The 26069-nt window shown below is 39.2% G+C and overlaps 1 protein-coding gene and 1 long non-coding RNA gene across 5 annotated transcripts in view; one reads left to right on the top strand and one right to left on the bottom strand.

The window, feature by feature from the left end:
• Window positions 1–26069, bottom strand: part of SSH2 (slingshot protein phosphatase 2) — a 246847-nt gene that overhangs the window by 177862 nt on the left and 42916 nt on the right. For 3 of the 4 annotated variants that reach the window (XM_025280957.3, XM_025280956.3, XM_025280960.3), the window contains exon 2: window positions 1991–2071. The exons of the other annotated variant lie outside the window; for it this stretch is intronic. In XM_025280957.3, coding sequence (XP_025136742.3) covers window positions 1991–2071 — 81 coding nt within the window. The remainder of the gene's footprint in view (window positions 1–1990; window positions 2072–26069) is intronic. 4 annotated transcript variants of the gene reach the window in all.
• LOC123332678 lies at window positions 2251–17199 on the top strand. Its single transcript, XR_006549631.2, has 3 exons — window positions 2251–2369; window positions 9888–9947; window positions 17139–17199. It is a non-coding gene; the product is annotated as an uncharacterized LOC123332678 (long non-coding RNA).

The following is a 26069-nucleotide window of genomic DNA, read 5'->3' as shown; positions in this document are numbered from 1 at the left end:
CCAAAGTGGGGATTTCAGTCAGTTTGCTCTGCAAATAATTTTGCTTTAGAGTTTAAACCTTCATATTGGGAAGGACCTTTTCAATCTCCTTTGATGTGAAGAGTGGGAATGGGAAGGTGAGAAAAAAAAAAAAGTGTGGGAAATACTCCTTGAACAAACAAAACAGGAGGATCCAGTACCTTCACAGGTGAAGCCAGTCAAGTACATGAAACCACTTTTGCCTCTTGGAGAGGCAACAAACCTGACTTAAATGACTGAAAGTTCTGGCAATAAAATCAAGCAATGGGGCAACTAAGCCCATTTGCCACAACAACCGAGGTCAGCATGCTCTAGAGTCGTTGAACTTGTGACTACCGAGTGCATGTGCCCTACATCCCGCCCACCACAGCTAGAGAGTAGCCTTCGCCCTCCATAACCTAAGCAAGCCCGCTTGCAGCACCGAAGACCCAGCACAGCCAAAAATAAATAAATGAATAAATATTTTTAAAAATCAAGCAATCCAGAGTAATTTGCAAATATATATATCCATCTAATTTTTCCTAATAGAGAAAACTATTAAAACTAGAATCTTTTCCCTACATGTCCAACTTCATAAAAATCTTTATGTGGACTGCCATGCACTGATCTCTGTAAGACAAAAATCAGCCAAAACAAGAAGGATTAAAAACATCCTCAGTCCAAGTGCAGAGGACCCCACCGCAGACTGAACCAAATAAATCTTGTAGGATACTACGTGTAAGGAGACCAGTGCACGTTCCATCACTGATGATGCTGCCTGCCGACAACGCGCTCGCTGACGGCTGCCAGCTAAGGTCTGACGTCAGTGCTGCTCCCGCTTATCGCACAACACTAGGCAAAGAATATAACCTTTCCACCCTCAGTCTGTCATCTCCTACGTGTAGATAATAAATGAGTGTTCATGTGAATTCATTAATGTTTTCAAGTCCTAGGGAAGTGAGTTATTAGTGAGTCACAGTGACTGACTTCGTGCCATTTCAGACTCTTCATCAGTGCGGAATGAAGTGCAACCAGATGAATCAACATAATGGTTGAACAAGGTCCTAAACCAATGATCACCTTCACTGTGCCATGAAGGTGAAGTAAAGACAGTTTAAAGCAGACAGTACTATGCTGGTATACTTGATAGGCACAACTTCGAGACAGAGTTTCCATTGGTGAAACTTTAACAATACTTATAGAATATCTGCTATGCACAATAAGCATTCTGGAATAGACAGAATCCAGATTTTATGATCGAGGTTTGTAAAACCTAGTTTGAACTACGGCTTGCAAAGGCAGTTATCCTACTGAAAGCAATATGTAGTCAATTTAAGTCATTCTCTAACTTCAGCCTGATTCCGTAGGTAATTTGCAATAATCAGAAAACTATGCTGGGGATCAGATGTTGTTCAGTGGCTAAGTCACGTCCAACTCTGTGTGACCTCATGGACTGTAGCAGGCCAGGCTCCAGATGAGATCAATACAATTTACAATACCTCATGAAATGTACTTAGATAGTTCTAAGCTCGAGATGATCTGGCTGACTCTCTAGGATTTATAACACTACTTTGTCTTAACGTTATCAACAGCCAGGATATGTTAGGTCTTTGTATGTGGGGAATAAAGGTCCAGTGGCAGCACCAATACCAGCTGTCACAGGGAAAAGACCATTAAAAAATGTGAAAAACCCACAAAAACAACCACATTCCTTAGTGAAGAAGACTTACTTAAGGTTCCAGGGTACAGCATTTATCTACTTCGATAGATATGTTTTGAGGGGAGATTATTACACATACACATATACCAGACTATTTATACATATGCTCATTCCAAGTCACTTATTTGCCTTCCCAAGCTATTTGGCTGAGTTAGGCCAAACAGATAAAGATAAAATAATTGGCACTATCTCAGCTGCACTGAAGAGCCAAATTTACTCTAAAAACTTTCACCTGAATCACCAAAGGCTGTAGAAAGACAAATACCTACGTACATTGGAATCACTAAAGATTTCTGAGTCTTCACATTCATAGCAAAGTAATGCTGCGGATTCACTGTCTTCCAGGTGAGAGCTCTGTAACACAAACGAGATTATTTCAGAGATCCAGATACTGGGGCCATAGCATGAGGAGAAAGGCCAGCAGAAATCACTGTGTTGCTGTTAGCTCATAGGTGAAAAGCTGATTCTGATTAGTAATGGCTGTTTTGGAGAGAATAAAGCCAACAAGGTGATTGGTTAGGATAAGTGAGGCATGTTGGATTAGCTGAAGCATTTTCTGTGGTTTCCAACTGGGCCATGGGATGTCCTTTTTCTGTAAAGATGTTGCTACTAACCCTTCAGAGTATGTACTCTGGACTTCTTCCAGAACAGGGTAGGTTTGTGTTCGCTTGTCCTCATATTCAAAGGTATGTATTCAATGACTGTTTAGAGACAGGCTTTCGAATGTAACAGCGCACGATTAGGGGTTCGAACCACTAGCCTAGCCAGCCTCATTAGTCCTCTGCTAACAAGTGTTTATAAGGACAGCCAAAAAACATGCCCTAGCCAAGTCCTACTGATATATTGCCAGAAAACAATTTAAAACCTTTCTTCCACTCTCCAATCTCTTTTTCAAAATCTGTCTAGAAGACAGATAAGAAAAATGAGACAAAGGGGTGAAACAATTAGCTGGTAACACAAGAGAATTTTCCCCTTATGCCTAAAAGGAGCACACACACACAAAAGCTCCAATTGTGACCCATTGCTGCTGCTGCTGCTAAGTTGCTTCAGTTCTGTCCTACTCTGTGCGACCCCAAAGATGGCAGCCCACCAGGCTCCCCCGTCCTTGGGATTCTCCAGGCAAGAACACTGGAGTGGGTTGCCATTTCCTTCTAAGTTTCTTCTAATATTTGCTGTTTGGGTAACAGCTACTGGCAACTTGAGTTATCCCTACATAGAGATGTATACACCTATGTCATCAAAACTTCATACTACTATATGATGTACCAATCTCACTTCTGGGTACAAATCCAAAAGAATAGAAATCAGGGTCTTGAAGAGATGTCTGCATCTTATTTTAAATGTTCTTACCACAAAACAAACAACAAAACCCCTAGGAGCTGAAGGAAACTTTTGGAGTTAATAGATATTTTTATTACCTTGATTATCCAATGATGATTTTCATGGATGTATGCACATGTTCAAACTCATCAAATTGGATATGTTAACTATATTGAGTTTTTTTGTTTATCAATCAGATCTCAATAAGTCTATTAAGCAAACAAACAAAAATTGTCACTATCTGTGGCTGAAGCTTAATCATACACAACAACTTTATGGCTATCATGGTTGACTGATATTTTGTATTTTCAAAGCTGAGACTGTTTCAACTCGTAGAATACCTGCAGAGATGAGTTTTAGAGTGCAGATAAACAGAGTAAAGTTCAGAGTTCCTACTTCTGGTAACTTCCTCCTCCTGTTTTATTTCCTTCTTATCTTTTCCTACCCTGATCCTTTGCCTACTTTTGGGTTTTGTCCTTACAACCAAGTCTCATATTCCATTTCTCCTCTCTTCCTCTTTCAGAAAGTAAACAAACAATTAAATATTTAAAATCATTTTTAGGTCTTGCAAATGCAAAGTCTCTTTCTTACTCCCTTGCATTTTGGAGGAGGAAAAAATAAGAATACTTATTCTCCTTTGTCTTAAAAAAAAATCAGTCTACAAAATATGTGACTACTTCTGAAAGTCATATTAGAAAAGCTAATGCATTAATAAATAACAAACAAAATATCTGAAGGAAAAAGGCAGAGATCAAAGCTGCTTTCAATTCTCCCAAATTCCTTATATCACAACAGATATAATATAGATGATATCAAGCATATCAAACATGGTTTGTCACTGTCAAGAGAGAAAAGTACACATTCAGTTCAGTTCAGTTCAGTCGCTTAGTTGTATCCGACTCTTTGCGACCCCATGAATCACAGCACACCAGGCCTCCCTGTCCATCACCAACTCCCAGAGTTCACCCAAACTCATGTGCATCGAGTCGGTGATGCCATCCAGTCATCTCATCCTCTGTCATCCCCTTCTCCTCCTGCCCCCAATCCCTCCGAGTATCAGGGTCTTTTCCAATGAGTCAGCTCTTCGTGTGAGGTGGCCAAAGTATTGGAGTTTCAGCCTCAGCATCAGTCCTTCCAATGAACACCCAGGACTGGTCTCCTTTAGGACGGACTAGTTGGATCTCCTTGCAGTCCAAGGGACTCTCAAGAGTCTTCTCCAACACCACAGTCCAAAAGCATCAATTCTTTGGTGCTCAGCTTTCTTCACAGTCCAACTCTCACATCCATACATGACCACTGGAAAAACCATAGCCTTTAATCCTAATTACACTGGTTGACGACTTTTAGGTTTTCATTCTTGTATATATTGCAGCATGGTTACATGAGCTCTTCCAAAATGACCTTTCAAGAAGCAGGTTCTTTTATATAAAATGGACTATTGTCCATAAAAAAACTGAATTTCTGCCATTTGTAACATGGATAGACCTGGAGTATATCATGTTTAGTAAAATAAGTCAGACAGAGAAAGACAAATATTGCATATAACAAAACAGAAACAAACTCACAGATATAGAAAACAAACTAGAAGATACCAGTAGAGAGAGGGAGGGGAGGGGCCAGATAGGAATATGGAATTAAGAGTACAAACTACCATGTATAAAGTAGATAAGCAACAAGGATATATTGTACACCACAGGGAAATATTGTCAGCACTGTGTAATAACTTTAAAGGAGTATGAGCTATAAAAGTATTGAATCACTATGCTATACATCTGACACTAATATTGTAAATCAAATAAATTTCTATATTAAAAAAGTAAGAGGTCCTATAATGACATCTGCATTCCTAAAGTTAAGACTTTCCTACATACTTATTAACTGAAATTCAATTAACTGCTTATGACAATTGATAGGAGAAACTCCTACATATTGAGGTATGTGGAAGTCATGCTGGCTTGTACATGATTTAACTGGAATTTTATGCTAACTAAAACAGCCTGTTTGTGGCCTATCAAACATACATTGTACATCTGCATTAATCATTAAAAAAAAATAAGGTGCACTGACCAGAAGTACGGAATGTCCATGTTAAAAATAAAGATTAAATGCCTTCCTTCCAATGCTGGTACTCCCTTGATGATAAGAGTTCCTTCCCAGGAACCAAGGCCATATTGACTGGCTGTGTACATGCTGATTTGTTTTTGTTTTTTTAAACCTTGAATAAATGTGTCTTTGACTTGTCTAATGTTCTTTGTTCTGACAAGGTATAAACCTATGCTGAAACCCATGCTCCTCTGGAGTGGTTCCTCACAGTTCTCTGCGAGGCTGTCTTTTGGGCTATAGCCCTCAGTTTGGCTGAAATCAAACTTTTCTATTCCTATTATAGGCTATTTATTATTTCCACTGACAATATAAAGAGTTTATTCTAAGAATGAATGTTTAGGAACTCTATTAATATAATTTAGCATATAATTAAGAAAAATGAGAAAAAATATATGATTATCTAAATAAATAGTAAAAGACATTTGATAAAATTAAAGGTAATTTTTGGTTTCAAACATTTTTAGTAAGCTAGGAATAAAAGATGTTTCCTTAAACTCAGTCCCTGGGTGAGTTTAGTTTACAGCTAGTACTTCTCAGGTGGGTAGGCCCTTGCCTCAACCTAAAAGTAGGCCCTTCTCAGGTGATCTGGCCTGAATTTCATGTTGTAGAAAGTCCTCCAGTGTTTCTTCTAACATGACAACAGTGACTGTGCCAAGTTTGCAGTGCAGGTATCAATTTTCTTTTCCCTTCTTTTTCATCTTTTCTTTCTATCTTCCTTTTTACAATATTCCTTTGGTCATTTTCAGTAGGAATTTTGAAGACAATAGAGTTAAACTGTTAATAATATTCTTGCATTGGAAGTATCAAGCCCAAATCTTAACTAAACTGAGTTTATATCCTGATTCTGTCACTTACTAGTCACGTGATGTTGAACACATTAATTAATCTCTCTAAGCTCAATTTCCTCATCCATAAAAATGGGCACAACAATAGTATCTACCTAATAGGGTCACTGGAAAAACTGTATGAGAGATGATGTAAGAAAAACACTTAGCATAATTTAGCTACTCATGTTTGGAGAAGGCAAAGGCACCCCACTCCAGTACTCTAGCCTGGGAAGTCCCATGGACGGAGGAGCCTGGTAGGCTGCAGTCCATGGGGTCGCAAAGAGTCAGACGTGACTGAGCAACTTCAAATGGCAACCCACTCCAGTGCTCTTGCCTGGAGAATCCCAGGGACAGGGGAGCCTGGTGGGCTGCCGTCTATGGGGTCGCACAGAGTCGGACACGACTGAAGCGACTTAGCAGTAGCAGCAGCAGCTACTCATGTTGGTAATACTACTGCTACCAATAATAATACATATAACTAAAGTAATAATAATCTCCTGCCTGAAAGTAAAACACTTAACACATTTGGGCTAAGTTCTCTTTCAAAGGAACTTTTGCCATCAAGGGAAATTTTGTTTCTACAAAATTTTAAGTGTTTTACTTCTAAATCCAGACAAATTTGCATTCCCTACATAACCATGAGTATTCATTACCACTTACTATACCCCTACTAAGAACTAATAAGCACTTTACTTGGTTCTAGATTAGCTATAGTAAAACTCCAAACAAAAGGGAAAGATAACTGAACAGGTTCCAAAGCTAGTTTTTAGCTTATCAGATCAGATCAGATCAGTCGCTCAGTCGTGTCCGACTCTTTGTGACCCCATGAATCGCAGCATGCCAGGCCTCCCTGTCCATCACCAACTCCCAGAATTTACTGAGACTCACGTCCATTGAGTCAGTGATGCCATCCAGCCATCTCATCCTCTGTCATCCCCTTCTCCTCTTGCCCCCAATCCCTCCCAGCATCAGAGTCTTTTCCAATGAGTCAACTCTTCGCATGAGGTGGCCAAAGTACTGGAGTTTCAGCTTTAGCATCATTCCTTCCAAAGAAATCCCAGGGCTGATCTCCTTTAGAATGGACTGGTTGGATCTCCTTGCAGTCCAAGGGACTCTCAAGAGTCTTCTCCAACACCACAGTTCAAAAGCATCAATTCTTCAGCGCTCAGCTTTCTTCACAGTCCAACTCTCACATCCATACATGACCACAGGAAAAACCATAGCCTTGACTAGACAAACCTTTGTTGGCAAAGTAATGTCTCTGCTTTTCAATATGCTATCTAGGTTGTTAATAACTTTCCTTCCAAGGAGTAAGCGTCTTCTGATTTCATGGCTGCAGTCACCATCTGCAGTGATTTTGGAGCCCCAAAAAATAAAGTCTGATACTGTTTCCACTGTTTCCCCATCTGTTTCCCATGAAGTGATGGGACCGGATGCTATGATCTTCGTTTTCTGAATGTTGAGCTTTAAGCCAACTTTTTCACTCTCCACATTCACTTTCATCAAGAGGCTTTTTAGTTTCTCTTCACTTTCTGCCATAAGGGTGGTTTCATCTGCATATCTGAGGTTATTGATATTTCTCCCGGCAATCTTGATTCCAGCTTGTGCTTCTTCCAACCCTGGGTTTCTCATGATGTACTCTGTCTATAAGTTAAATAAGCAGGGTGACAATATACAGCCTTGATGTACGCCTTTTCCTATTTGGAACCAGTCTGTTGTTCCATGTCCAGTTCTACCTGTTGCTTCCTGACCTGCATACAAATTTCTCAAGAGGCAGATCAGGTGGTCTGGTATTCCCATCTCTTGAAGAATTTTCCACAGTTTATTGTGATCCACACAGTCAAAGGCTTTGGCATAGTCAATAAAGCAGAAATAGATGTTTTTCTGGAACTCTCTTGCTTTTTCCATGATCCAGCGGATGTTGGCAATTTGATCTCCTGCTTATATGGAGATGCAAAAACCACAAAGATAAGGATATGGCTCCGTGGAAATATGGCCCTTTGGCCAAGTATCATTTGGAGAAAAACAAGGGCTAACACTGCAGGTAAGGAAAACACATCCAATATACAAGAAATTTCAATTCGGAACAGCTTCTGAGCAACAATTACAGTAATAAAATGTTGCAATCTTTATATGGAATGTATGATGCAAAGTCTCATGTACTAAGGAGGATGTTTTGAAGCCTGTTAATTTGTGCAGTTACCTAACAACTGGCAAGCAGAAGTCTTAAGAAATAACCCCACAAGAGCCCAAACTTGTTTCTACTGTTGTCTCTTTTATTCTATTTTTGTTACAGCTTATGTGATTTTAAGAAGCAGAAAACATTTATGATTATTATATTTTTACCTTTCCTTTTTTCCTTCTTTTCTCTTCCTAACTTTTCAAGGGGCTCTAAGTAAGTGAATAAATTGCAGTTGTTCTTAAAGAACTAGAGACTTTGAAAATACACTTTTAGACAGCAAAAAATAAAACACATGTGTTCCCTAAAGCCTGATGACCACTTGGGGGCTAAGAGCTTTTCACATTTAAAGGTCAGGATAAGAAATAGGTTTTACTTATCATGACACTGAAGTGTAACTAGATTGAACAAAGCAATCTTGTAGCCTAAAGATGTGGTAGCTCAGTCACCTGCAATGTCTGAGCCACCTGCAAAGTCTGCCTGCAGTGCAGGAGACGCAAGAGACGTGGGTTTGATCCCTGGGTCGGGAAGATCCCCTGGAGGAGGGCATGGCAATCCACTCCAGTATTCTTGCCTGGGAAATCCCATGGACAGAGAAGTCTGGCAGGCTCCAGTCCATGAGGTTGCAAAGAGTCAGAATGACTGAAGTGACTGAGCACACACACACTCACAGAGGACCCAGCTGAGAAAACCTTCTCTGCAGTCCCTAACCCCAACTTACACATTTAAAACCATTCTTTTTTCTCCTTTTAAAAAATTGCATTCCCATGACTTATTTATTTTAGAAGTTTGCACCTTTCCACTCTTTCACCCATTTTGCCCACTCCCTGCTTCTGGCAACTATCAATCTGTTCTCTGTATCTATGAACTTAGTAAAAACATTATTTTAGTATGTACATGGTAAACAAGATTCCGAAGCTGTTGGAGAATATTTGTTTTCTTCCCATCACTGTCCCCCACACCTCCTAGTTCTCTACAACCCCATTCCCAGAAGTAGTCACTGCACTAGTTTCTTGGGTATATTTTCAGAGATATACTGTACACATACCCATTACATGTGTACATATCCTTTCTCTAAAGCACACAATGGAAACACACTGAATCTATTTTTCTGTTACTGCCTTTTAAAGTTACCTTTGTTTAAAATGTTTAAAACTGTGGTAAAATAAAATTTATCATCTTGAATGTTTTTAAGTATAGAGTTCACTAGTGTTAAGTATATTCACATTGTTGTTCAACCAATCTCTGGAACTTTCTCATCCTGCAAAACTAAAATTCTATACCCATTAAAAAAAAAAATTACTCATTTCCCCCTCCCATACCCCCTGGCATCCACTATTCTACTTCCTGTTTTTATGACTTAGATTACTCTAGATACCTCTTATAAGTGAAATTATACAGTGTGTGTCTTCTGAGACTGGCTTGTTTACACTTAGCATAATATCTTCAAGGTTCATCCATGTTGTAGCAGGCATTAGAATTACCTTCCCTTTTAAAGCTGAATAATATTCCATTGTATGTATATGCCACATCTTGTTTATCTGCTCATTCATCAAAGGACATTTACTTCATGATTTTGATGGCTCCATGATACTCCATTGTATATTAATAGATGTTCCATAATTTAGTTAACCAATCTCCTATTGTTAGATTCAAGTGACTTGTATTTATTTCCTCATTTGCTATATTATCACAAACTTGATGGCTTAAACAACACAAATTTATTCTCTTATAATTGCAGGGATCAGGAATGCAAAAATCAGAGTGATGGCCAACCCATGATCCTTCTGTAGACTCTAAGGTAGTGTTATGGACGGAAGTGTGTCTCCCCACCCCACCCCCCAAATTTATACATTGAAGTCCTAATCCCAAGTATCTCATAATGTGACTGTATCTGGAGAAGAGGTAATTAAATTAAAATGAGGTTATCAGAGTGGGCTGTCATGCAGTATGACTGGCATCCTTAGAAGAAAATCAGGACACAGGTACACACAGAGGAAAGATCATCAGCAGACAGAGAAGACAGATCTACAAGCCAAGGAGAGAGGCCTCAGAAAAAAAAATCAATCCTGCTAATACCTTGATCTCTGACTCCCAGCTTCAGAACTGAGAGAAAATACATTCCTGTTGTTAAGCCGCACTTGTTACTTATGGCAGTCCTAGGAGAAGGCAGTGGCACCCCACTCCAGTACTCTTGCCTGGAAAATCCCATGGATGGAGGAGCCTGGAAGGCTGCAGTCCATGGGGTCACTAAGAGTCAGACACGACTGAGCGACTTCACTTTCACTTTTCACTTTCATGCATTGGAGAAGGAAATGGCAACCCACTCCAGTGTTCTTGCCTGGATAATCCCAGGGACAGAGGAGCCTAGTGGGCTGCCATCTATGGGGTCGCACAGAGTCGGACACGACTGAAGCGACTTAGCAGCAGCAGCAGCAAACTAATACAGACAGAATACTCTTCCTTGTCTCTTCCAGTGTTCAGAAGCAATCTGAATTTCTTGGCTTGTGGCCCCTTTTCTCCATCTTTCAAGTTAGCAAAAGCAGGTTGAGTATTTCTCAGATCACATCAGTCCAGCCTCTTCTCTGTCTCCCTCTTCCACTTATTAATTATCCTTATGTTGACACTGTCCCCTACTCTGATAACCCAGGATAATCTGCCTATTTTAAAGTCATCTGATTAACAACCTGAATTCCATCCAACTCTAATTTCCCCTCTTTACCATGTAACATAATATATTCACAGGTTCACAGATGACAACTCTTTCGGGGGAGTGCATTTTTCTTTTGCCTACCACAGAATCTTCTTTTCTGCAACTTTTATTGGGGAAAACAACTGTGTTTTAGAATTTAATATTCACATCAGAATAGTGGGAAACACAAAATTAAGTGACCAAGCAACACTAGAGCTATCTACTGCACTGGTAAAAAAGTTCATTTGGTTTGGGGATTTCCCTGGTGGTCCAGTGGTTAAGGGGGCTTCCCTGATAGCTCAGTTGGTAAAGAATCCGCCTGCAATGCAGGAGACCCTGGTTTGATTTCTGGGTTGTGAAGATCCACTGAGAAGGGATAGGCTATGCACTCCAGTATTCTTGGGCTTCCCTGGTAGCTCAGCTGGTAAAGAAACCACCTGCAGTGCAGGAGATCTGGGTTTGATCTCTGGGTTGGTAAGTTCCCCTGGAGAAGGGAGAGGTTACCCACTCCAGTATTCTGGCCTGGAGAATGCCATGGACTGTATAATCCATAGTTCACAAAGAGTTGAACACGGCTGAGCGACTTTCACTTTCACTTCCAGTGGTTAAGACTCTGGGCTTCCATTGCCAAGGGCACAGGTTTGATCCCTGGTGGGGGAATTTATCCTATATGCCACTCAGGAGTGGCCAAAAAAACACACAGTCAGCTTTTTTTTTTAAGTATATAATATAGCACATGTAGTTCAATAAAAGCTATTAAAAAAAAAAAGTTCAGTTTTCCAAATTGTGCAGAAAAACCCAAATGAACTTTCTAGCCAACCCAATATTTTGCACTTAGAGGATCTTAAAAACTTAGCAGCAACAGTAGAATATTTGAAATGGTTTTTTCTGGATGAGGAATTGGATTTGATCCAACCACAGTATTTTACACAGGCCTCTTTATAATCAATAGTACACATTTGCAAGATAATTGCCTAGTATTAAGGATATAATCCATGGCCAGTAATAATTAGACTGAGTTAACCTGACAGTTTAAATTGGAGTGAACTGGTCATTCCTTCTTCTAAGTATCCATAGTTCCCTGCACATACATTTTCTAACCCTTACCTCACTCTACTGTAATTATTTCTATACATACTGCTTCTCTCTCGCTAGAAGGGGGAACTTCTCAAGTTGTATCTCTAGAGCCTGGCACAGAGTAACATTCAATAAATGTTCAATGAATGAGTAAGTGACTTAGCATTAGTCATCACAATTCTTCTTTGTTGCCAATAACAATAATACAAATTAAGATGAGCTAAAATCTTTGTGTATAGTTCTGGTTAAGAGACCAATAGTCTTCACAACCCTAAACACATGATGTTTGTTCTTTAATTAGTCATAGTAGTAACAGCTCTTACTGAAGAGCCAACTGTTACATGAGACGCTGCCTTACTTGGGCTCCAAGTCAACATGGAGTCTTTAAGCCAAAAGAGCATCTCCATTTCTCAGAGCTACTTAGCAGGTTGGCTTGTCAGTGGCTGAGATGTCCAAGGATTCATGCCACAAGACTTCCTAACTCCGGCTTGCAGTTAGTCCATTTCATCTGCAGAGGTACTGCGGCTCTCTATACTCTTTGTATCTAATTTACAGCCCTTTATAGTAAGCATCAAGCCTCATTTTGCTATCACTTCTCCTTTCAGAAATAATCTCTCAATCTAAATTTTCGCCATCCTTCAAAGCACCACTCAAATCCTAGAATTTCAGGAAGCTTCAAAATGACAACTTCAGCCTTACTTACCTCCCTCTCCTCTGAGCCTTCAAGGGCTTGCTAGGGGTTAGCAAACTACAGCCTGCTTTAACATGGCCAGTAAGTTAAGAATGGTTTTCACATTTTTAAATGGTTGTGTTGTTTTGTTTAGAGAAGAGGCAAAGAAGAATACGCAACACAGACCACTTAAGGCTGGCAAAACCTAAACTTTTACTGTCAGGCTTTTAACAGAAAAAGTTTGTGGATCCCCGGCCTAGAGCACACAATCCAATTCAGCCTAATGATAAACTGGGGCTTCCCTGGTAGCTCAGTGGTAAAGTCCACCTGCCAATGCAGGTGACACAAGTTCAGTTCCTGTGTCCGGAAGATCCCCTGGAGCAGGAAAGGGCAACCGACTCCAGTATTTTTGCCTGGGAAATCCTACAGACAGAGGAGCCTGGCAGTCCATGGGGTCACTAAAGAGCTGGACATGACTTATTGACTAAACAATAACAATAATGATAAATTGCCAAAACTGTCTCTAATCTTTGTATGGATCATAGTTTTATCTCCCTGTAATTTTATTGAGATATAACTGACATATAACATTAGTTTAAGGAATACAACATAATGATTTGACATATGGATATTCTGTAGATCTAGGTTTTGCTTTTAATTCTTTGAATATTCACTTATGATAGTATTTCAGATCCTCTGCAAATGCCACATGACTTGTACCAGCAAATTCGCACCCTCACACAGAGATAATTTGAATTTATTTTTTTAAAGCCCACCAAATCCTGTGATCTCCATAAGGTTTGGTTTCTTTTATATTCTTTTCCTGATATGACCATCTGTCCTACAAGGGCATGTTTCTGAAACAGAAAAATCTCTATTTTACAAAAAGCAGTAATTTTCAAAGTGTGGTGCCCAGACCTCCAGGCGATGCCTCACTTGTGAACTGGTTAGGCTCCATTCTAGACCTACCAAATTAGGAAATTTGGGGTTCAGACCCAGAAATGTGCTTTTTAACAAGCCCTCCAAGTGATTCTGATACACATGAAATATATGTTTAAGTATGAGAGCCAGTGAACTAAAGTATTTGCATCTGTAGATAGCACTTAAATCACTGCTTTAGGTCCAGAACGATGGAATCGTATCACTCCAAAACTAACTCTTGATAGCAAAACCAACAAAAGCAAAGTGGTAAGTAAGGAAAGTGGACAGTGAGACATAAACACAGTTATTCATACGCACAGGTTATTCAACTTACTACCTGTATTCAATGAATGCCTATATAAGGTAACTAAGCTTAGGTACTATGATGGATTATGAAAAGTAATCACCCACAGAAGTAAGAACAAATTAATAAACAAGTAGTAAGTTCATAAATACAGATAAAAGCAAAGAAGCTGGGGGCTGGGGGTAGATGCTCAACCTTTGCTGCAAGCCCACAGAAAGAATGAGAGTTGCAGCTGCAATTCAGAACTTCAAGACTGGAATCTCAAGATACAAAAGAAAACTTTTGGATTTATGTCTCTAGTTGCTAGTTAAGTGGCTCAAAAATTGATATGTAATCTATAGAGACTAGTGTGTCTCAATTTAGGCAAACCAAATATTCTATTATTTCCCATTTTTGGTTAGGCTTCTGCTACTGACAAATTAGCTGCTTATTCTCCTCCTGTTCTGTGTAGGAGTTAAAAAAAAAAACCAATTCTGTCAACTCCATGAGCTGACAGCAGGCTAACAAAACAAGGAGGTACAGAAAACTTAACTCCACATCTGCCAAAAGCATACGATTCTTGCCGACCTCCATTTATTTGTAAATCATCCTGCGTATTATCTTACAGCCTTTAACACCTCAAAATTCTAATTTTTTATTTCTCTCCTCAGACCAATGTATGAGCACTCTCTGTGGTTTAAATACAATTATTAATCACACCAATCCCTCCCCCCGCTACACACACACTTAAAATTTTTTGTGTGTTGCTTAATTTGAAACCTGGGCTATGACAGTGAATTGGGTTTTAGAGATGCTAATGTGTATACCATGTAATATGACCACTGCAAGCTTCTGCAGAGTGTGCATAGAGGTGAAGCTCTTTATTCCTTTGGGGAACGCAGGTTTGAAGAGCAAAGACAAAGCTATTTCAGAGAAAGTAGGGGAATTCGGGAAACAAGAGGAATTTGAAGACAAGAAGATACTGAGTAAGAAAGGAGAGAAAAGCCTCCTTGGACAATTGTCTGGGGATGTGTGCCAGGAAAGAAAGATTGCTGTTACCGAGACAGAGTCCTGAGACGTTACCAAGTCAGGTTTCAGATGATTGTGAAAAGAACAGTTTTTACTGAGAACCAAGGATTAGACCTATTTCCCAGTGAGTAAAGAGCTTGATTCCTTCTGCAATAAATAAGAGAACTAAAAGATTTAGCTCTAGTACTGGAGGAAGAATCTAGGTTGATAGCAAGGAAGGCTAGAGATACCTAACAGGCTGAACTGGGAGTAAAATAAGCCATGATTTGTAATTAATTTCCTATATAGCATTCTGGCCACAGGATCTTCACAATGCACAAAGGAAATTTTTGCATTCTGATTGATAAACTGGACTATGATGAGAGAAGCTTCCCAGAAGCTGAAAGGTTGTACACCTCAGGTTATCATCTTCTAAAGAAATTCTCTCTAGATAAATAGTTACACCAACAGTTGAAACTATCCAAGGGGAACATCACCTGAATATCATTTTGGAGCTCTTCTTTCTTGATCCAAACTCTCAACATATGCTAAAATAAATTACTTTCAGCTTCGGGTATGGCAAAGGTAGGGCTTACCTGTCACGATACTTGTATTCAAATAGCTGTTTAAAGGTTATTCAGTTTAAAGGCAGTTCAGTTCAGTTCAGTCGCTCAGTCATGTCTGACTCTTTGCGACCCCATGGATTGCAGCATGCCAGGCTTCCCTGTCCATCACCAACTCCTGCAGCTTGCTCAAAACTCATGTCTGCTTAAAGGCAAGAGAAGCCCAATTACGGAATCTGTCCTAATCTGTCTTTTTCTCTTCCATCACCCACGTTTCAGCAGCTGACATCATAGTGAGATTGCCAAAGTCCTTGGGGAAAACTCATACAGATCAGAGACAAAGTGTTCACATCAAATTTTGTTTCCACCAGAGAATTCTGAGAAAGGTCCCTATCACATACTAGTCATGGGCCTGTGGAGTCCTCCCCACTTCTCTCAGTGAGGAAAAAAGACTTTTAAGCCCCTCTCATCCAGCATCATAAAAAATAATCTGGAAAAATGGGACTTTGTGGAGGGCTAATAGCAGCTCAGAGCTGACTACAAGTTGAGCAATGAAAGGAAACGAGCAGAGAGATGAGAGTGGAAATGTCTCAGAGATTCCAGACATAAAACAGCAATGCTCCAGAGCCAGAAGAGAAGCTGGAGGGAAGAACCCATCAAAGAAAGATGGCATGTCTCTGAGTTCAGTTTCCATTTTAGAAAAAGAATTTTAGAAATCAATTCAGAAATTGCTTCATGAGCCAGAGATTCCAGGGCAATGGTCAATACCCAGGGAGTCTTATCTCCTAAACCACAATTGGAACACATCTTAAGAGCCACTGTGAGAAACTCCCAAAAGCTAAAGTGATCCACGGTATCCAGTAACAAAGGAGTGTCTCCTACAATCAATTATGCTGGTTACCCCAAATCCAAGCCAGTGTGTTAGCTGCTCAGTCGTGTCCGACTCTTGTGACCCCATGGACTGCAGCCCACCAGGCTCCTCTGTCCATGGGATTTCCCAGGCAAGAATATTGGAGTGGGCTGCTATTCCCTTCTCCAGGGGATCTTTCTGACCCAGGGATCAAACCTGGACTTCCTGCATTGCAGGCAGGTTCTTTACCATCTGAGCCACCAGGGAAACCCAAACAAGCCAACCATGCCTTAAAGAGGAGACTGCTGGTTAGTAAAGCTCACATCTGAGGTAGGGCTCCACCACCAGCCACAGGGCTATCCCCTTGCAGTAGTCCTCAATCCAGATGAGTTGGCTTCTAAGGTCTCATAGTCCCATCTCCAGAGTGTTTCCACTGGGCTCACAGCAGTTTTCCAGGTGCTGTGTGTCCTCATGGAGGCCAGAGGGAAACACCTTGGGTCCTTAAGTTTCAGGCCAAAGGGAAGAGCCAGAACATGGATTTTGCCCCACATGACAGAAGCATGGATACTTGAGACTCAAAAGAGGAGAATATCAAGGATGAATGCAGGATTGGGGAACTCACAAGGGAAGAGTTACTCTGCCTAGGCCAGGGGGTTAGAGATCCTTGTGAACAAAACCCTCCAGTTACTTTCTCAGAAGGGAGTTTCTCTGAAAAGACACTTGCAGGAAAGGATGAGTTGCTTTAGACAGTGGCTTTTTCTTAAGAGTAGAGGCAAAGTGCAGGGAGGTCCCCTGTAGAAATCAAAGTCCACATCAACCTCTGCACAGAGCCCAGGCCCAGTTGAAACCGCAGCCCTTATCTATCCCTGGGCAGCAGGAACAGGTACTAAAGCACCAGAATGTATGACAGTCATTATCCTGATCCTAGAGAAAACCTGGAGCTTATGCATGGACTTCTTGCACGGGACATGTCAGCACAAGAAGACCTCCAGGCCCATGCAGGGACCCTAAGCAAACCAAAGTGACAAGCGCCATGTCATACATCAGTCAGGTTCTGACGCCACAGTTGTCTGAGCCTGGTCTGGACTGGCAGAAATAGGGATATTCCAGCATAAAGTCCTCTCCTAGGAGAAAAATTTTTCTCTAAAAGAAAACATTAATTCCATGTAAAGAAATATCTTAGTTCTCATGTTAACATATCCTCTAAAGATGATGGAATCTGTTTCTCATAACCAAGGAAATTCTTTTCAATATACTAGTTTCTTCTAACTGGGGAAACAAAATGAAACAAACAAGCAAAAACTTGAGAAGGCTTAGACTGGGGAGTTGTCCTAGGCCCAGTTTGTTATTTTCACTATTCCTGCTCTCTAGATGGAGAATAATGGTACAAGAACATTGGTATTCTTGATTGGTATTTAAACCAATCTTAGAAAATTATTGTTTATTGTATTGCATATTAGAAAATTATTATTAAAAATACAGTAATTTACTATCATCCCTTTGCCACAACAAAATAATCCCATTAGAAAGGGCACCAGCCCATCAAGAAATGCAATGGAATCTTACACCCTCCAGAAACTTTAAATCTGGATCACATTTTCTGTAAGTCCTCAAATCAATGTTAATTAGCTGGTATGGATGTCAAAGGTATGTGGTTAAAAAGATTCAAAGTAAAAAATCACCCTACTATAGTGTTACATTCCCACCAGGAGTTACAAAACAAAAACCTCCACTAAGTAAAACCCAAATTTTAAGGTCCCACTTAAGTAGAAATCAGACTAGAAAATGTAACTGAATATAACTTCTTCCAATTAAAAGTTTCTAATTTCAAATTACTGAAGCAACGCCCTTTCTTCTCTAATCCTCAAATAACCACAAATTCAAATAAATGGATAGACTGCTCTCATGTTCTGAAGTTCTTAATTGTCTGCTTAAGAGATAAGAAACATTTTTATATTTTGATAAAATAAAAATGCAAAATAAAAGGTCACTTGTGGTTCATAAAAGTCCTTTCTCTGAGGGCTGTTCATAATTTACATCTAGCCAAGTAACACCACTCAGTATACCCAGCTTCCTCCATTCTGAACAATCAATGAAGAAACTTTAAAATTTTCTTACTGAAACAGTTATACAGGCTTCTGTGTATGTTGTAGCATTAGAGTTTGAGTGAGATTTCCTTAGACAATTATTTCCCACTTACTCCTCAATCTATGTTGTTGCTAGTTGCGAAGCTGTATACAATTCTTTTGTTACCCCATGGACTGTAGCCTGCCAGGATCCTCTGTCCATGGGATTTTCTAGGCAAGAATACTGGAGTGGGTTGCAATTCCCTTCTCCAGAGGCTCATTCTGACCCAGGGATTGTACCTACGTCTTCTGCTTGGCAGGCGGATTCTCTACCGCTAAACCACCAGAGAAGCCCTTCTTAAGTCTATACGGGGCCTCATAAATTTGCCATTTCCAGCACTACAGAACCTTGAGAAGGAAGTAAGCAAGCACTTCCTTTGAAATTCTGAAAGTTTTGGTGTGTTTAGGGGGAAAGTATAGTTAGTTACTTTCTGTCCCACTTGGCCAAAGGGCAGCTGGGAATCTCATGTTCTCCCTGCAAGCCCCTTGGCAACAAATCACAGTGGGTAAATCTCCCCAAAACACAGTAATAAACCAGCTTCAACTCTTTTTTTTTTTTCTCCAAACTGCAGGCTGATAGAATCATGAATAGCTTGTGAAATCAATTCAGTGATTTGCAGCAACATAGCTTTTTTTTTTTTTTAACTGGAATAGCATAGAAAATATCAGAGTATGTTGGATGAAAGAAGACAAAGAACTGTTTCATGAAACTTCTGTTTTAGATATGCATGCAAAAACACCTACAAAAGCATACCAGGCCATAATGTAAAATGCATTTCTTACTGTGGATCTCAGTCATAAGAATTTGAAAGCTACTCCTCTAGTCTACAAGTTTCATGAGGAAAAAGACCAAGTGTACCTAATTCACTCATTCTATATACCTAACAACTACACATAGGGCCTGGTATTTATAACAAGCACTCAATAAATAGTTCTTGGCTGACTCTTCAATATGCATTCTTATATTATTAACACTGTGGTCCCTAAATCAAAATTTGTATTGAATACAAGTAATTAGATAATACTTTTTAGGGGGCACTAAAAAAATAACATTTGATTAGCAAATTTAACAATTTCTCCCTTACCTGCCCTCTGACTGATGTGCTAAACAAATGGTAGATCCCAGAAGGAAAGAGAGAAGGCAAGATCTTGCTTGGGAACTGACAAACTAAATGATTACCCTGAGGATATATTAGACCAACATGGGTTTATGATCTTCCTATATACATATTCTGACATAATATGCACAGACTTGTACAACAAGAAAAACACAGAATTTAGAATCAGGAGACATAATGACACCTAAAGAGTAAATGACCTTAGGCAAATGGTTTTAACTCCTCTGAGCCTAATTTCATCAACTGGGAAAACAAGTTGTGACAACTATAAATGGTTTGACCAAAATATAGGTGTAACTTCTAGAAGAATATATAGGAGAAAATCCTTACCGCACTGGGTTAGGCAAAGATTTAATGATGCAAAAAGCACAAATTACAAAAGAAAAAAATTATAAAAATGGATTTCAACAGAAGTAAAAGCTTTTTGCTCTCTGAAAAATACACTTAAGAAAAACAAAAAATAATCTACAACTGTAGATAAATTTCACAAACTGGGAGAAATATTTGTGAAATATGTCTGACAAAGTGTTTGTGAACAGAGCTGTTGTTGCTGTTGTTGTTTAGTTGCTAAGTCATGTTCAACCCTTTTGAGACCCCATGGACTGTAGCCTGCCAGACTCCTCTGTCCATGGGATTTCCCAGCCAAGGATACTAGAGTGGGTTATCCCTTCCTTCTCCAGAGGATCTTCCTGACCCAGCGATCAAACCCGTGTCTCCTGCACTGCAGGCAGATTCTTTACCATTGAGCCACCAGGGAAGCCTACCTGTAATTTTTACAATACAAAATGAAGAAGTAGTCTTTCTTATTATGGACATAAGGCGAATGAAGTTTGGGTATCTTCAAAGGTCAAAATAGAATCTTTCATGGGTGAACTCTAATTGTACACAGAGTTTTCTTATGACAGCATCACAGGGTGGCAACTAAAGTAGTCTCGAGACTTTCTGAAGTTGTGAGATTCCCTTAAGCATTTCTAAAACTGCTCACATGAGAAGGAAGGGAAGCAATATATGGAATTTTAGGAATGAAACTCTGGCTAATGGGGTTATGGGGCATCTGAGAAGTCACAGGATAGGTCTGGCTTTCTCAGAGGGGAGACTGCAATTTTTTTTTATTTCCAACATCTGCTATTAAAATTAGTTCTGCACAAATGTCTGCAGATGCAGAGCAGCTGGCAGTTTTGCCTGCATTTTGCCCATTGGTAGAGCATAAGCAAGTCAATAGAGAAGGGCTGTTGAATTTTCCAATTGTTGTCCAGTCTTTTCAGAGAACTGGCAAATTTATGTTCTGGAACACTGGATTCAGAATGTTAATATCCTAGTGAACACTGGTTAGAGCTGGAGATATTCGTAGTGGAAATGAAAGTTTACATCTAGTCTCTGAAGATAATAAGACTTGAAAATACACTCTCTTACAGCCACATAAGCAAATCTTCTCTATATCCAAGTGGAATGAAGGCATACTATCCTATCTACATTACTGCTTTCTGACTCATTTGATTTTTCTAAAGAAATCAGAAAATAACCATGTCCTACCTCATTAGTTAATCAAAAATGCAAAATAAAACAATTTTCATCCTTCAGGCTGGAAAAAATAAGAGACTACCCAAGTTTCCAAAGCTCTGAAGGAAAAGAAGAAGAACTCTCATCTCCCAATGGCTGGGAGTATAAAATAGTAAAATTTTTCTCAAAAGTAATATGATATTGCACCAAAAATCTTAAAGATATTCCTTATCTAAGACTGAGAAAATTCCAGAATTTATTTTAAAGAAATAATCAGGGATGTATATCAAGATTTATATATTAAAAAAAAAAGAAATAGAATCACAGATGTAGAAAATCTAATGGTTACCAAGGGGGAAATGGAGGTAGGGATAATTGGGAGATTGGGATTAATATAGACATACTACTGTATATAAAATAGATAATAAGGACCAATGTACAGCACAGGGAACTCAATACTTTGTAATGGCCTATATGGGAAAAGATTCTTAAAAAAGAGTGCATATATGTATATATATATAACTGATGCACTTTGCTATATGGCAGAAAGTAACACAACATCATAAATCAACTATACTCCAAAAAAATTTTAAGGTTTATGTACAAAATATTCCCTATAGAATCATACATATATGCAACTCAAATATTCAACAGGTAAACAGTTAAATTATAGCATGTTGAAATGAGTATCTTAGCAAAACACAAGGAGAGTCTTATTTCAGCTAAATCCTTTAATAAGTCTGAATCAGTTTTTAAAATCAGAAAAATAGTGATGAAAAGCAGTGGTCCATCAGAGATGCTTGGTTTTTAAAGTGACAAAAGGCTAAAACAATTTCTTTTGAATTATGTACATGTTGGTTTTAGACTAATTATAGCTCTGAGTCTAGAAAACTGAGAGTTTAGAGCTTTAAGCTTGTTTGAGCATCTCACAACAGGAATTGATGACTAGTAGTACCCACTGGACATAATCACACAGTACAACATTAGCATGAAAACTGGTCTCCCATCCAAGAAACAATACAATAGCAACAATAAAAATCAGTGTACACTCATATGCCTTAAGACTACATTAAAAGAGAAAAACCAAAGCTCCCTCTCCCAGCAAAAAGGGTGATAATATTCACATATGGTTGGGTGGGTACAGGAACAACTAGAAATAGAGCTCTCACAACATGGTGATATGGGGCACAAAAGGAGGGCCTACAACATAGATGAAAAGTTTTAGTAGCTGAAAAGATATTTTTTGGGCATCAGTTTAGTTCAGTTGCTTAGTCGTGTCCGACTCTTTGCGACCCCATGAGTCGCAGCACGCCAGGCCTCCCTGTCCATCACCATCTCCCGGAGTTCACTCAAACTCATATCCATCGAGTCGGTGATGCCACCCAGCCATCTCATCCTCTATCGTCCCCTTCTTCTCCTGTCCCCAATTCCTCCCAGCATCAGAGTCTTTTCCAATGAGTCAACTCTTCGCATGAGGTGACCAAAATACTGGAGTTTCAGCTTTAGCATCATTCCTTCCAAAGAACACCCAGGACTGATCTCCTTTAGAATGGAATGGTTGGATCTCCTTGCAGTCCAAGGGTCTCTCAAGAGTCTTCTCCAACACCACAGTTCAAAAGCATCAATTCTTTGGCGCTCAGCTTTCTTCACAGTCCAACTCTCACATCCGTACATGACTACTGGAAAAACCATAGCCTTGACTAGACGGACCTTTGTTGGCAAAGTAATGTCTCTGCTTTTGAATATGCTATCTAGGTTGGTCATAACTTTCCTTCTAAGAAGTAAGCGTCTTTTAATTTCATGGCTGCAGTCACCATCTGCAGTGATTTTGGAGCCCAAAAAAATAAAGTCTGACACTGTTTGCACTGTTTCCCCATCTATTTGCCATGAAGTGATGGGATGAGATGCCATGATCTTCGTTTTCTGAACGTTGAGCTTTAAGCCAACTTTTTCACTCTCCTCTTTCACTTTCATCACGAGGCTTTTGAGTTCCTCTTCACTTTCTGCCATAAGGGTGGTGTCATCTGCGTATCTGAGGTTATTGATACTTCTCCCAGCAATCTTGATTCCAGCTTGTGCTTCTTCCAGCCCAGTGCTTCTCATGATGTACTCTGCATATAAGTTAAATAAGCAGGGTGACAATATACAGCCTTGATGTACTCCTTTTCCTATTTGGAACCAGTCTGTTGTTCCATGTCCAGTTCTAACTGTTGCTTCCTGACCTGCAAATAGGTTTCTCAAGAGGCAGGTCAGGTGAGGTACAAATAATAAGCCTCTGAAATGCTTCATGTTTGAAAGAAGAATTTTAAAAAAATCAATCTTGGTGAGTTTTATAGCTACAGCATTAATGAAACACACAAGCAAGCCAACATGCAAGCAAAACAAAATATCTATACTTACTAAATAGGTTACCTAAAAACCTAAGAGAAATGGAATTGGGTAGGTTGGCTTTTAATACAATTTTTTTAAATAGAGAGGCTTTAAAATGTATAAGGGACTCAAAAATCTCTAAAGAAACATGTGAAACAAAAACATAAATTACACACATACACACAGAGACCACATATCCAGAAGAAAAGTTGACCTTACTGACATTACATACCAAGGCAAACATCAATCAGCACCTATTATTAGTATAGGGCATGTGACCTGAACAGAGCAAATTTAAAATAATTGGAAACTCCAATCCAGGGGAAAGTCCTCCTCTCCCCCTAACACCTTCAATATTGTTTTTAGAAGAGGTTATTGACAAAACACCAATTGACTGATTTAGAAACAAGTTTCTAGGAAAAGTTCTTCAGATATTTGATATTTGGCCCAGTTTCTTTTACTTTCCACATCTATACTCTCTTAAAAAAGAAGTGTTTGGGCTTACCTGGTGGCTCAGTGGTAAAGAATCACCTGCCAATGCAGGAGATGTGGGTTCGATCCCGGATATGGGGACATTCCACATAACGCAGGGTAACTAAGCTTGTGTGCCACAACTACTGAGTTGAGCCTGAGTTCTAGAGCCCACATGCCGCAACTACTCAAGTCTGAGTGCCCTACAGCCTGCGCTCTGCAACAAGAGAAGCCACCGCGATGAGAAGCCTGTGCACCACCAACTAGAGAGTAACCCCAGCTCACCACAATTGCAGAAAAGTCCTCTCAGCAATGGACACACAGCACAGATATAAGTAAATTAATTAATTAATTAATTTAAAAATAAAAGCATTCAAAATTGACACCTAAATTCCAGAAAAGTTTATAATATACCAAAGAAAGACAGTTACAAGGGATTTTTAGCTAAAAAAAAAAAAAAAAAAACCAACAAAAAACCACGTGGTTCTGTTTGTTACATTTATTATCTGTGAGTTGTGACAGGAGAACACAGAGATGCAGAATTCTCTGTGATTGTTGGGTAACACCTAATTGGGTCAGAAATTTTAGTTAGTTAGAATGCTGCAGAATCTCAAAGGATTATGGAGTTGGTCTTGAGCCCTCTTTTCTAATTGTCCCTACTTGGTGATCTCATTAGTCACAGGACTTTAAATACCAACTGTTCATTGATGATTCCCAAATGTACACCCCTAGGCCAAAACCTCTCCTGTAAGGTCCAGACTCATATTCAATTATTTGTCATCTCCAGTGGGGATCTCACGGTTATCTGTGAACTCCCTAACCCCACCCCTACTCCACCTTCCACAAATCTGCCCTGGTCTAGAATTCCTCATCTCAGAAAGAGGTACAAACAACAGCTCAGTTGCTCTCATTATGAAGCTGGATTAGTCTCTGACTTACTCCTTCACCCCAACCCTCTATCCAACTTATCAGTGAGCCCTCCAGGTCCTGCTCAAATCTATCTATTCTTGTCTCACCTGCAATAGCCTCCCTACGGGCCTGCCTGCTTCCATTCTTTATCTCCTATAGTCATGGTCACTCCTATGTTGAGAACCTTCCAATGGCTTCCCCTATCCCTCTTGGGAAAAAAAAAAGTTCAAATTTCTTACTATTGCCTATAAAATCTTACATCATCTGGCCCCTGCCTACTTCTCAAGTTTTTTTTTCATTGACTCAACAAATATGCCAAACTCTTTCCACCTCAGGGCCCTTGGACATGCTATTCACGTTGCTTAGACTAGTCTTTTCCTTATTTTCCTATGGCGGGCTCCTCCCCACTAAGTATGACTTCTGCAGGGAGGTCTTTCCTAATCTCCAGTTTAAGCACTGCTCCTTTTTGTTTCAGTCACAGAACTACTACAACTTGTAATTACATATTTGTCTACATGCATAATTCTGTCTTCACTACTATACAGAATAAGCTTCATGAGAGAAGGAACTATGTCTGCTTTATTCATCAAAGAATACTTGATTGCTTAGAACAGCAGGTGCTTATTGCCTAGCACAGTACCTGATACAGAGTGATATCCAGTATATATATTTTTAGAATTAATAAATCAATGAATGAAGATATTTCAAAAGCAACTGGAGAAATACATGGAAACAATGAGAAGATCAAGAGAATCTGGGTTGCAAATACTACCATATTACCTAACACAGCATGCAGACTTCTTCCAGATTTCTACTACAGTAGATATTCCATATTAAATAAAGTATTACTAGTCATAAGCATCAGTGAAGGTATATGGAAAAGAATGAGATAAAAATCTAGCCATATCCTAACTAAATATATTACACTAGGATTGCAACTAGTAAACTTTAATGGTGCAATATGATACTCATGATCTCTTAGATGATTATTAATTATCTAAGCTACATAAATAATAAATAGGCAGAAAAATAAGATCAAAGTAGCAAGTGAACAACTGAAAAAGTCTAGTTGAAGATTGGTGATTTTCTAATGTGAATCATAGAAAATCTTTAAAAATACAGAATTTGGTATTCTTATTTTTCATAATTAAACAAACTGGTGACTAAATTACATGAATTTTGTCTAAACCTCATGTCTGTACTATTTTAAAAAATGTGTCCAGGAGTATATAGTTGAAAAATTTCACAGTGAAAAGTCTAAGAACTAAAATATGATGACCATATTTTCCAAACAAAAAATCAGAATGTATATTGACAAACATTTTTTAAAACAAGAGTATTGAAAAATCTTAAGTATTATCATCT

The sequence above is a fragment of the Bubalus bubalis genome, chromosome 3 (assembly GCF_019923935.1).
Source record: "Bubalus bubalis isolate 160015118507 breed Murrah chromosome 3, NDDB_SH_1, whole genome shotgun sequence".
NCBI lineage: Eukaryota > Metazoa > Chordata > Mammalia > Artiodactyla > Bovidae > Bubalus > Bubalus bubalis.
The sequence above is the reverse complement of the archived record's forward strand: the minus strand, read 5'-3'. Positions and strand labels throughout refer to the sequence as shown.